This window comes from Acipenser ruthenus, chromosome 7 (genome assembly GCF_902713425.1).
Source record: "Acipenser ruthenus chromosome 7, fAciRut3.2 maternal haplotype, whole genome shotgun sequence".
Lineage (NCBI taxonomy): Eukaryota > Metazoa > Chordata > Actinopteri > Acipenseriformes > Acipenseridae > Acipenser > Acipenser ruthenus.
In genome coordinates this window covers 58,912,225-58,926,122 of record NC_081195.1, presented here as the reverse complement: position 1 = coordinate 58,926,122, position 13,898 = coordinate 58,912,225, and the positions used below count along the sequence as shown (strand labels likewise).

The 13,898-nt window shown below is 37.1% G+C and overlaps 1 protein-coding gene across 7 annotated transcripts in view; it reads left to right on the top strand.

Moving 5' to 3' along the window:
- LOC117415389 (nuclear respiratory factor 1-like) overlaps positions 1-12,688 on the top strand; it is a 32,209-nt gene extending 19,521 nt beyond the window's left edge. For 6 of the 7 annotated variants that reach the window (XM_059027418.1, XM_034025668.3, XM_034025666.3 and 3 more), the window contains 2 exons: positions 6,295-6,419; positions 10,946-12,688. In XM_059027418.1, coding sequence (XP_058883401.1) covers positions 6,295-6,419; positions 10,946-11,106 — 286 coding nt within the window. In that variant the 3' untranslated portion in view covers positions 11,107-12,688. The other variant, XM_059027420.1, reaches the window with a different exon arrangement.
- The last annotated feature ends 1,210 nt before the right edge of the window (positions 12,689-13,898 follow it).

Genomic DNA, 13,898 nt, shown 5'->3' with positions numbered 1-13,898 from the left:
GGTCCTTCTAATAAATATGCTTGTAATTCACACATTAGACACACATACACCCTGCTAATAAGACCTATTACTACAAAAGATTGCAACAGAAGAGTAGACATATATCATACCCAGATAAGGAATCTGTCCTTAAAAGTAATGTTCCACAAGCTTGCCTTTACATTGAATTTAAGAAAACACAGACACGCGTAGCAATATATAACAGAAAAATATTACAAAAACATCAAATATTACAAAAACACCTCAGCAACATTGGCTGCTCGCATGTTAGACTGTCTAGTTATGAAAAACAAAAACAAAAATTGTGTTTCTGTGACAGAAAAATAAATCTCCTTTTTAAAATTCATTTCAAATCCAAATGTACCTTTTTGTACAATTGAAAAACATGGCCTCCACCACTCATCAAACAACCCTATATTGTTCTGAGGATTTTTTTAAATTATTTTTATTTCTCTTCTAAAATCTGCCTTTAAGCTTGCTTCAAAATAGGGGTTGCTGTATAATTTAAACATTTATATTCATTTTCAATAAAAAAAAATATATAAAAACAGTTTTTTTTATTTTCAAATTAAATTGAAGAAACAGAGAATAGTGAATGAACCTAAATGGTTTACTGTCACAAGATCCACAAGTTAGCCTTTCCTTCCAGGAACCTGTATTGCATGGAGGTAACAGCATCCTCCAAAGACAGCACAGGTATGAGATTAATGATTTACGTGATTGATGCAACAGTGCTTGGGGATGTGGTCAGCACATTTTCCAGCACAGTACACGCTTAGTCCCAGCACTGTCCTATTACTGTAAACACTGATTGCACCACATGCGTTCTTCCCCTGGAGAGCTTGTTACTAACTTTGAAAACAGCTGGGTAGCTGTTTTGATTAGTCAGTATGATGTGTGGTCGGAAGGGTTATTAAAAAAGACAACGTAGCTGTATTTGTTATATCGATTGTACTTGAATCATTTCGTGCTTGTTTTTTTTAGATGTGGAGAATATGACAAATGGACTACAGCTTTAATAAGTTTAATTTGCTTCCTAATGTTTTTTGCCAGAATAACATATATTCTACATATGAATTATGTAGAATATGTCATTTATAATAAATCATTTATTAAATGTAGAATGGTAAAAGTGATTCAGTTTAAAACATTTTCAGATAATTAGCACATATTTCTGTGACTTCGACCTAAAGAATACAAAATTTAATATATATATATATACCAGGGGTGGCCAACCCTGGCCCTGGAGAGCCACAGTCCTGTGGGTTTTCTGGTCTCTTTAAATTATCAATGGCCAAAGAACTGGGAAACATGTTAGTGTTGACCAATTAAGAAAATAATTGAATATACCAGGCCACCCCTGGTATATACAGTGAAACTTCACTTTAAGCCACCTCAGTACAGTTATGTGTTTATTTAGCAGACGCCTTTATCCAAGGCGACTTACAGAGACTAGGGTGTGTGAACTATGCATCAGCTGCAGAGTCACTTACAATTATGTCTCACCCGAAAGACGGAGCACAAGGAGGTGAAGTGACTTGCTCAGGGTCACACACACTCACACACACACGGACACACACACACAATGAGTCAGTGGCTGAGCCAGGATTTGAACCGGGGACCTCCTGGTTACAAGCCCTTTTTTATGATGTAAAGAAAGCATCACGATTGATCCACACACAATGAAATCGGCACAGCCCTAAACATTAAGAACATAAGAACGTTTCCAAACGAGAGGAGGCCCCATTTGGCCCATCTTGCTCGTTTGGTTGTTAGTAGCTTATTGATCCCAGAATCTCATCAAGCAGCTTCTTGAAGGATCCCAGGGTGTCAGCTTCAACAACATTACTGGGGAGTTGGTTCCAGACCCTCACAATTCTCTGTGTAAAAAAAGTGCCTCCTATTTTCTTTTCTGAATAGACCTTCAACATCAAACCCACCGACTATTCAGGCCATATTTTGTTGGTCCCTTAACAGAGGTGTCACTGTAATTTGCAAGTACATATGAGTTCATTTTAGTCCAGATGTCATCATCCAGCAGTATTCTTCTCTGTGGATAGATGTCAGGGTGTGCATGTGCGTGGCTCATTGTCCTGTCAGAGGCAAAATCCTTCTGCTGAGCTGTCTCCCTAGATGCCTTGTTAGGGATTGAAAGTGCACTGCACTTTTGTGTAATGCTCACCTGTTATCACAATAAAGGATATACTAATATTTAGGTTTTATATCAATATTTGCAGAAGCATTTACCGTCAGGCCAGGACAGAACACGTTTTGTAGAAGCTTTGTGATCATATTGATAGCACACAATTGACAAGCAGGTGTTTGGACCCTTCAGTGTAAATAGCAGGTGTTTTGCTGATGGGTTGTGAGGGCAGAGAGTGAATAAAAAGTAAGTGTGTGTCCTGGAATAACATTCTGTAAAGTTCCTCTCTGCTGTCTGACTAAACAGGCATCCGAGAGAAGCAGTGAGCAGAGAACGATGTTCTTCTCCTGTATCATTACTTTACCTTTTTGTAAAACTGCTAGTTCCATTATGAAGAACATAGCCGATTTTATAATTTTATTTTATGTTTGCTTTCCCTGATTCCTAGTTTGACTTACTGTGTCAGCCCCACCTGTAACGTACCTCACCTTGTACCGTATGTCTCCATTGGCTTTTTGATTGAATATTCCTCTTAATAGCTTGTTGGTTCTCTGTGCTCCATTTTAACAGTGCTGTGAGGTGCAGGCTGGAAAAATCTGTAGCCTCCACTAATCAAAAGCTCAAAAGGGAGAGTAAGCAAGAGCTGTTTTTTTCTTTCTTTCTTATCACCAATAGGTACCAACACCATGTGTTGTTTGTTGCTGCTATTGAAGATTGTTTGCAGTTGCAGAGAGATATAATTATTGATTTGAAAGACAGTGTTTTCTTTTTAGGTTGCTTTCTGTCCCACATGCAACGAAAAAGGCTATTCAGTAAAATAAGAGTTACTAAGCTGCAGTTGTGATTTGCCCTTAAGGCCATGTGAGAGGAGTTCATTCATGTGTATTTACAATTTGAATGAGTGAGTTCATCACAGCTGAAAAAGCCTTGTTGTATAAAGACGGTTTGGCACACCTCCTGCCACTCCCGCCAGCAGGACAAAAAGAACGAATTGTTCATGAGAAATAAACTCCTAGCAGCTTTGAAGTGAGCTTAGCACAGGCCAATCGCTCAGGAAACTAAACCACAGTAATAGCTTGGCTTTGAGAGGTTTTAGTAAATTTACTGTTTTCTAAACAGACTGCTTTGTGCGACTGAATAATAGACCATCAAAACAAGTCCATATAGACAATATCACTGCACCACTGATGTAGTTTTGAAGGACAGCAATGTTTTGGTTTTTATTTGTTAACTTTGCCCTTCAGCTGCTGAGGTTATCTTACTCATGTTCTCCTGTGTCTTCAGCTGCATTCCGACTCTTTGAAGAAAAAAAAAAAACATTTCCTTACTCGTATTAAAAAATAAAAGTCTCTTTGGACCCAAAAGTAAATGATTCAAAGGGATGGAAGGGCTGCACAGTTTAAACAAGCTTTTCTAAGAGTGTTTTTAAAATTTAAGCCAGTAGGCCTCACAAAAAAGGAGAGTTACAGATGGCTTCAATAAATACTATAATTATATTTTTTTATTCCCCAAATATTGAAAATGACTCATATAATATTATGAGGACCACTGGTTAAAGGCAATATTATGAGGACCACTGGTTAAAGGCAACAAGCTCCTGTGTGTATCATATATTAATATCAGCCAGTCCCATGAGGGATAGCTTAAGGATAAACTGCAGGTTTATCATATTCTATGGCCACATTACCCTAGAAATGCCCTTGGTTTTGAGACTAAGCCAACTGAAATTTCTAAGGTGGTAATTGTAGAGTGCTGTAAGGAGATGTATAATACATACTTTTTAGTTATTTTTTCTTTATTACTTCCCACTAAACATGTATAAGGGCACACCTCTTGCTCATGGCTAAACTGTTGGTCAAATTGGCATTCCAAATTCAGAAATACTGTAATGTAGTGAAGACATTTTAGAAATTACCAGTGTAAGAGGGAGTTGTTCTAGCAAAATGTAGTGTGCAATTTATTGAAAGTTTAGACTTATTTTCTATAAGATGTTTTGGAACCATCGATGGAGTCCTTAACAGGATGATTAAGGTTCTGCCGTTTCCACTGATTTATAGTATTTTTACAGAAAATAAAATTAATAAAATAAATTAATACATAAAAATAAATTATCAATAAAAAGCTTCTTGTGCTTCGATATTAAATAAGTTACAACAGATTTTGTTGGTGTTATACTTCCTTCCCACTAGGTGGCATGACTAAATCATCAGTATGTCAGTAAATGGGTGTGTCATGAATTTCTCTGAAACTAATATAACAAGCTTCAGTGGACCATTTTCTTTCAAGAGCCATGCTTTTAATTTGAATATAGTCTTCAGTTTTATTGAATAGCATGTTGAAGCCCCTGGGTATTTGAATGGCCTTATACATCATTTGGGAGTAGTCTTATAAGCCATATTCTTTGTGGACTGCTATTTCAAGATATCCAAGTATTGTATATAAATATGTGGTCACTGTCATAGTGGATTCACTGACCCTGTGGAGAATACTACTGTACTGTGCAGTGCTGGCATCCTTGCAGACAGTATTGCTGCCCTACTGAGGTAGTTTTGTAGGACAGTGTTGGGTGTTTGTGTCTTTGACCTTCATCTACTATACTGGACTAGATGGCACCCAATTGTATCAGTACTTGCATCTTCTTGTACTTGCACTGACCTGCTCCATAGTTTGCCATATTCTACTACTGCTCTTAATTATAACTATTTTCTGTATCTTGTAGTTGATTTTACTCTTAAAGGTATCTATCCACGCTTTCTGTAATTGCTCTTACTTGAAATCGTGTTTAACCATTTATCGTACTTACTACATGCTCTTAATGGAAATATCTTTACTATAAGTTTAACTGCTGTTAGTCAAATGCGCTCTTAAAGGTAATTATTTACTGTACTCTTCATTTTGCTCTTATTTTAATTTGATCTTATTTTCTATTGATTTTACTGTACCTTATAACTGCTCTTATCTGTAAGGTGATATTTTGCAATGTGATATTTTGCAATATGATACTTTGTAACAACTGTAAGTCGCCCTGGATAAGGACCTCTGCTAAGAAATAATAATAATAATAATAATAATAATAATAATAATCAACTGAGGTTATCTTACTCAAGTTTCTTCTATGTATTCAGCTGCATTCTGACTCATTTGAAAAAAAAAAAAAAGAGGTGGAGGAAAATGTTGTGAATGGGAGGGACAAGGTGCTGAATGTTTTGTGAGACTGCACTGATGTAGGGTGTTAGTCTGCCTCTTGTGTATCACTTTTGTAATTCCCAGACCCAGTCTTCTCTGTAGGTGGTATCTTTTGGTTCTGTGCCAGCTCTAAGCTTAAAGCGATACAATTCCTTTGAATCAGCCTTGGAATGCACAAGTCTCTGTCTGCCACAAGCATGCCAGGCCTGATCTCTCCAATACCAAATCTGCACTGACATGGCAGGCAGCCTCACAGCACGTGACACACAGACGTCAGGGCTTTTGACACACTGCGGGGGCGTCCATTGTCCAGTTCATAACTGCTGATTTGCAATAAAGTCCCGTGTTTAAAAATACACTGCTGCTGAACACAAATAAAGCTAAAAATACATTTCAGCACTGGATTATTTATAATCCTGGAAATCGGTGACTAGGGTAGTGCGTTCTAGTGAAGGGCTAATGATGTCCGGGTGATACCTCCTGGTTTTTGTGTGTGTGTGTGTCAATGCCACTGATTTTACTTTTTATTATACCTGCTTACTTTAATGTGTTTAGTTTCAATGTGCGTCTTTCAAGTTACTTTTGAGTCCTTTTCTCAGATGATTTAGATTAAGTAGTTTCTCCACTTGTGTTTTTCCTCCTGGTCATAAGCCTTTGGACTGCACTTTGTTTAACGTGATTAGCTGTGCTGTTTCACCTGCCTTTGCTTGGTGTATACATAAACATCCTTGTGCAATAATTGGTATCCAGCCAGGTTTTCAAGTATGGTTCTCCAACACATTTAGCTCAGTATGTTTATTTGTCAAACCTTTCCTCAAGTAAATTCTGATGGAGATTTTATTTAATCAAGCTAGGGTCTCTCACACATTGTTAATTAACCAGTGTTGTAAACTAACTGTATTGCCTGGCTAATTTCTCTGCTTCCAAAAGTCTGTAAGTGTTTGTGTGTGCTTTTCTTTTTTCAGTGAAGCAGCCGCCCATGCAGTAGCTACACTGGCTGAAGCAACCCTACATGGAGGGGGGCAGATTGTGCTTGCGGGAGAGACTGCGGCTGCTGTTGGAGCGCTTACAGGCGTCCCTGACGCTAACGGTACACTTTGATGTTTATATATTTTTTGTTATTGAATTTACACAGCTGATATAGATTGTAAGAATAAACGCAATCTAAAGTGAAGTCTTCTTAGATGTTCCACAGTTTGACTTACAATTGGTCACATCCTGACAGTTTTTGTGTTGCAGTTGCTCCACTCTAAGCACACTATAGGTGTAAAGCATTAGCATTTTGAGACGGGAATGGGGATCAAACAGGAAGAAACCGACATGAATAAGAATGGTAGTAGTAAAAGAATGATAACATGTTATGCAAAGGGTCATCACAGGCCTAAACCTTCATCCCTATTACTGTACATCCTTCTTGACAGAATACTGCAAAGAAGGGGAGCATTGGTATCTTAATTAATTATGTATAAATATATTTCCTTATGTGGGGTAAGGGTTACTGTATTGGTCTGAGGTTTAATAAACTACTGTCACACTGCATTAGAATTGGAGAGTTTACAGCCTTCATGAGTCACACCCAATCACTACACAAGGAGCTCCCAGGTTCCTATGCTGTTTGAGCCTACCCATCTTATGGGTGCTTACAAAGAGGGCAGCAGTGCCCATGGAAATTCATGCAGTTAACCTGCTTCCAAAATAAATACAAAAATACCTCTTTTACTACTAGGCCGCCAACAGCATATGGCAATAGTCCAGTTTATGACGGTTTTCCTCCTCTGCTGTATACTCTGCTAAAGCAGTAGGTAATGGTGAGAATTGTTTAGAAACGCTGTGTATTATTTTGTTATAATCTACTAATATTGGTATACCTGAGGGACATGGCAGGGGTGTATGCAATCAAAATGCTGTACAGAATTACCAGTAATTTATCATGTAGCTTCGCATTCCAATTTAGTCAACTTGTCAAAGTAATGGAATCCACAGAGGGCATTGCAATACAAAACAACAGATTTATTGTTTTTCAAAATCCTACAAAAGCAAGGATTTTTGTGGATTCTTTATTGTTTCAGACCATGACATTTGCAGTGGTTTATCTTCATAACCTTTTTTTCTGTGTGTTGGTGTTTCAAGTTCAGACACATGTAGAGTTTTGTCTCAATCCTAAAACACTGTGCATAAACACAATAAGATGCCGTTGACATGCTTTGGCTGTTGGTCAATCTGAGACCTACTTTTTTTCTTTTTTTTTGTTACTTCCACCAGTTATGTGTTATTTATATCCATAGTGAGGGATGTGCGTATTACTAGCATATCTTATTTTGATTATCATTTTGTGTTTATTAAAACAAAATATTGAACTGAAGCTGCAATAATTCCTAACTGTACAGAATGGTGCAACAAAAAGTTACATGTCCTGCTTTTCCATTGAATGGATGCACTTTATGCTTCTTGTATACTTTAGAATTTTGGCTGAATCCATAGAATGTTAAGCCATAACATTCTTAGCCACATAATTGCTTTTTGCTAACACGGATATCTAGGTCCACTTATAATATGGCTAGATAAAGGAAGCATTGAATAGAAATGTGCTGAATACCCAGTTTGGAATGTGCATTATCCAATCAGGTCGCTGGATAATTCTGAACCATTTTTATAAAATATTTGATATCCCACAAAAAAAGTGAAACCATGGAGAAACAGAGGACAGTATATACTGTACAGCTCCTGGAACTGAAATTGACATGGAATCTTTAGCTGTAGTAGAGCCATAGAACTGGAACACCCCAGTCAATGTCCTTCTCTTCTCCACATACTGCCAATTCCCCCCTACGATCGTCCCTGTGAGGTTTGTAGCCCCGACAGGAACCCACCTAAACAGCTTTGATCCACTCCATTATCAGTCCATAGACTAATCACCCTACCAGCTGTCACTGCTGGTACTGTAGTTGTTTAATCAGGAGGCCGTCTGCACATCACGTGTGCTGAATTAGGGGAATGAACAGGAACTGAGGTTGTATTTAAAAATTAAAGCTGATTAGCGGGTATTAAAACTACATTTAAAGAAGTGGACATCAGGACCCCTTGTACCATTAGTGCAATATGTACAGTAGTTTGCATACCCAACCCCCCCACCCCCCCTCCCCCCACCCAAAAAAATATATGTCTATACAAATATTCTTATACCAGCAGTAATCTATGTCTTTTGGCTCTGGATACATTTTATAGATTGATTATTCAACAAATGTGATATCTGGTTCACGCAGCAGCATTAATGTCAGTTCTGCCATAGAAGGACCGTCCAGACTCCTAGAAAATATGCAATTTGTGAAGGTGGGTCTGTGATGGACTCCTGTTCACAGGGAACTGGCCATAAACCACAACAATCAAACCCATAACTACATTTATTGTAAAAATATTTTTTTTAATCACTTCGATAAATGGAGATCATGAAGGTCTGTGCAAGTTGTAACATTTATATAAATGTTTCCTGATATTCATATACCATTTACCGGTTACTGTTTTTTTTCTTCTTTTTTTCCCCCTAATAAGCCCTGGCCTTGGTCTGCTGCAGAGGGCAACTGTATCTCTCTCTTTGCTAAAATCTTCCAGTGACCTAACCTTAGCCTGCGACAGCTTGTGTTGCTCTAAAGAAGCTCATGTGACTGCAGTAATCCACAAGCAGTAAACAGCTGGGCTGGAAGCTGCCGGCTCAATCGCACGATTGTTCCGCACTGCAGGCACGGTCTTGTTGACAACATGCCCTGGGCTACTATCTTTGATTCAAGACAAACTGCACCAGTCGGGACAGCCAGTAAACTATCAAGTCATTACAGAAGTTATTGCCTCATAGCCATGTGTCCTGTAACTTTCAATAAAAAATAGCAAGTTGTAAACCTTTTTTGTTTTGCATAGTAATGCATGCATTATCTGTTATATTCCTGAAATACTTTTTTTTTTATCCTGCACATGTTCTTGTTAGTTAATTAATATTTTTATTCATCAGATTAAATCTCTGTAGATCATAACATTTTTCAGTACTCAAAAGTACTGTAATTTTCTAAGCATTTCTTGTTGTGATTACATTCTGTGTGTTTTGATGGTAATAAAAAATCACTGTACGTTACTATCCCTGTCCTTAAAAAATATATCTGAGTCTCAGCCCTGCTGGGTGTGTGCGAAATTTTCAATCTTATATTCGATGAACATGTTAAATGAAAAACTAACATAGTATAGTGTGTGTATTAAGTATGCTGTGTGAAATAAGTATGCAGTACACATCGACACATCCTCATTGTTTGATGATGATGGTTGCAGTCCATTGTTGTACCTGCAAGGTGTAGTGTTGCAATGTGCAAGTGTCCTTGTTTTGTAAGAAAGAGTTGTTTAAGCTAAACATCTAGTAATTGTTAAAAACCTAGGAGGCTGATACAGTAAGCTAGTATGTGCTGACAACATACTGTAAAACATTAATTAAAGAAAAGGGTTAAGAACAATTTCTCAATAAAAATGAATTGGTCTGCAATATACACTAATTAGAGAAATAATATTAAAACAAGAACATTCCAATTTACACTAATCATTTAGGTGTGAGGTTAATTGGACCTGGAGAAATCCTATTGCCCTGTTGCTGCCGCCACAGACTGTCACATAGTTCATAATAATAATCAACAATAATAATATTAATAACAATAATAATTAGTGTATTGATGCTTAGTACTGCATTGAAATTTCTAATATTATAGCAATACAATAAAATTAATTAATGACATTAAAAAAAGATTAGCCTTATCGTAGGACTTGTCAGACCAGATGCAAATGAAAGACACCCTTGTTGTATCTGTGCAATTTAATCAATGATCTAAGAGGAGGAGATGAACAGTCTGCATCAGCAAAGGGGAATCTGTAGTGGGGATGAAAACTATTAGGAGAGGGATATTGGTCAAATGTTTTATTTTTAATATATTTTTAACCTATGTCTTTTCCTAATTAGCAGTGACAAATAATACAGAATATTCCCTTCAAGCCGTGGGGTTTCTCTGCACACAGCGATCAGGACCCTTGTGTGGAATAAATATACTGTTCTTTATATAATTTCTTTGGATTTATTTGTTGTGGTGTATATCCTTACTACTGTGTGTGAGAAAACAAAATTGGTTCACCAGAAGATAGTCCTCTTAATGTGGCTGGGGGCTGCCATGAATAAATGGTTAATTATTCCCTATGCCAGGGATTCCTATCACTGGCAATGGGGATATAGTGGCGATGTCCATGCATGTATGTCACACTTCATTGTTTTACATGTAACTATAGAACTGCTTATCCAATTGTGATAAAACTTCTAAAAGATGCTATAGGGTGGCGTTGTGTATGTATGTATGTTACATTTTTACATCCCTCTTGTTCTTGTGTGAAGGGGTCCAGGTAACTATTCATTTCAGGTTATATATTTTATCATTGTGGAGTAGCCTCTTTTTATTTGTTGACCTGGGGGAGTCCGAGGGTTTTCTGATTGAAAGATCAGCAAGACTTTGTTCCACCACCTAGGATAGTGAAGGAAAGCTTTTAACAGGTGTGGGACACCTTCTGTAAATGTATTTATTTTGTATGTCTTTTCAGGTCTTGTCCAGATACCGGTGAGCATGTACCAGACTGTGGTCACCAGCCTAGCCCAGGGAAACAGACCGGTTCAGGTTGCCATGGCGCCTGTCACCACCAGGATAGACAACAACATGACTCTGGATGGACAGGCAGTGGAGGTTGTGACCTTGGAACAGTGACATCTTGTTGGTGCTCTCCCTCCCTAGAAGCTCCAATGTGAAGTGGTGCAATCATAGAGGATACGAAGGTGTTGGACTAAAGGGCTCCTGGTGCAGGGTTTTATAAAGTTTATTAAAAAAAATTAACCATGTGCAGGGTAACACAATTGTCATTGCATATTGTTTGCTGTGTAAATAATGTTTTATATATTTTTTTGGTGGCTGAATTTTGGCAGTTTGTGTGGAGGAGGTTACATATTTATTACTTCATTTATGCATTTCCTACCTGTTCAAAATAAAACTAAGCAAAAAAGTTAACCAAAAAAAAAAAATTATGTATGGGCCAAGCTAAACAAATTGTTATAAAAAAAAGGAATAATCAAGGGCCAGATTTTAGATTTAAGCATATTTACGACAAATAGCAATCTGCATCTATTTTGTGAAAGAAAAATAAAACAGTTTATATTACAGGACTAGTAACAGACAACTTGGGTACATCTTGGAGTACTTTCTTGCTTACTTTTTTGTATCATTTAACAGCTTGATTTTCCTTTCACAAACAGTAGTTCAGATTGCCCAAGGCGTTTCTTTATTATTATTATTATTATTTTACATTAAAACATTTCTGGTGGCTATTTCGATTTTCAAATGAACAAGGGTTAGCATAAGAAGGTTAACCAATCACGAAGAAAAAATGAACTGTCCACGAGGAACAAGAAGGGTTTATTATTTATTTTCCCCTGTGCAAATTCAACATGACTCACTCAATAACAGTTAATGCAGAATTTGCAGCTCCTTTCTTCTCTCTGTGATCACCTGTCTTTGAACACCTTGCTCAGGGACGGCACATTTATTAGAATCGGCTTCCACTGGAAAGAATAGCTCCAGATTTTTTCACTGCAGTCTACAGTAATAATAGCGAGTCATTTCCCTTATTCTTGGTTGGCACATTTGTTGGCTCTCCATTGTGACTAATAATGTTCCATATCTGCAGGAATTACATAAGCTGCCAAATAAAATAATAATAATTGAGTATTGAAAAAAAGTGCATTGCATTTGTCATTTGATTCCAGTATTTGTCTACTGGTTTTATGTAGTGGTAGGTCAGCCAGACAAAGAATAATGGTATTTTATTATTTTTGTACAGTTTGTACCAAAATTCAGTGGGATTTGCTCATTTGCATTTTTATTTAGTAAGTTGTTTTTATAAATGCAGAACCTTTTGCATTAGATTGCCTTAGCCATCCCTCTACACACTGTATATGTAATTTTTTAAATGATCAGTTAAAAAAGTAAAGTGTTGTATTTACTGTTTTATATTTTAAAAAATGTTATTTGTATACATTTCTCTGTCTGTGGAAACGTATTTGCATATATAATAGGTCTTGCCAATAGAAAACTATTATTATTATTATTATTATTATTTTTATAACTGTGATAACCTAAGTTTGAGTTAACAGTTCATGGTTTCCTGTATCTACAGTAAATAAAGCTGTTTAAAAACACTTAAACACAGTCATTGAAACAGCACAGATACAAAGCATGCTGAACATGTAATACACCACCAGTGACACATTTGATAATAAATTGCTACTTGGATGAATTGTGGGAATCTTGGTTTATTGTCGCCTTTATTTTAAAATATGTATTTCCTTATGTAAGCCTTGTCACCACCGGCCTGTATTGGGGACATAAATATAGACCATGTCTTACCACATTGTCATACCTAGTTCCTCATGAAACATAAGCAATCTGTGCAGTCTTGGACACAGACTGTTCAGCGCCTACAGTAGTCTTCTGTCAAAGTCTATCAGACCAGTTGTCTTGCTCATCGTGACTAGTAATTCTTCCTTCAATGTATGGATTTACATGGTGCATAGTTTGTTTCAAAGCCAAGGCCTTGCTGAGAAGGTGTGCCTCACTGCAATGTAGCAGCTTCCTGCCTGAAGATTTTATTTCACCTACCTTTGTATAAAATCGATGTCCCATTTAACATTTCAGCATGCCTTTATAAGCCATACCTAATATCCTTCTTGTTGTGGTAAAGTTGTAACAGGATATACCTCCTGTAACCCCCTCATTTGTATTAAGACCTGTGGTAGACATTTAAAAAATAAATAAATGTGTAGTGTACACACAATTGTGTTCAAATACAGTTGAATTAGTGTCCCAGATGTAGTGAACATTATGTAGTGTAGTGAACATTATCTAACCAGGGATTAACTGAATTCATGTATTATGGTATCATTGTGTATGTACATGTACACAGTGATTTTATAAATTGTGAATTTGGTGAAATTACTATACAGTGATTCCATATGATTTTGGATAAATTATGCCTAGCCTACGTTGACTAAAATGGTTTCATATGTCATGAAATAACGAGGAACAGTATTTGAGTTACCTTAAGTGTGTCAGATATTCAAGTCTATTATTTTAGAGACTTCATATATAATAGTCTTCAAATAAATTAGTACTTGGTATTTAAAAAAAAGTCTTCACGGAAACGTTAGACAACCAGAAAATGTGTACTCCAGCTTCGTTAATGATAGCTTTACAGCAGTGTTTTCTGGGAGAGGCTTCCTCTGGCAGCCAGTGTGTCTCCATGCTTAGCAGTGCGGCAGCTGTGTGTATTCTCTGCCTCTGCCTCTCTGACATGAAGCCAGTCTGACCTGAATCCATTTCATCACTCCCCCCCCTCCTTCCTTCTCTGCAGCCTGCTGTGAGGGAGGGGGATGGGAAACTTGTTGCATCATAAGCTCAGATCCCATCCCAGTTTCTAAACCTAGAATTTAAGCTTGCAACCCTTCTGG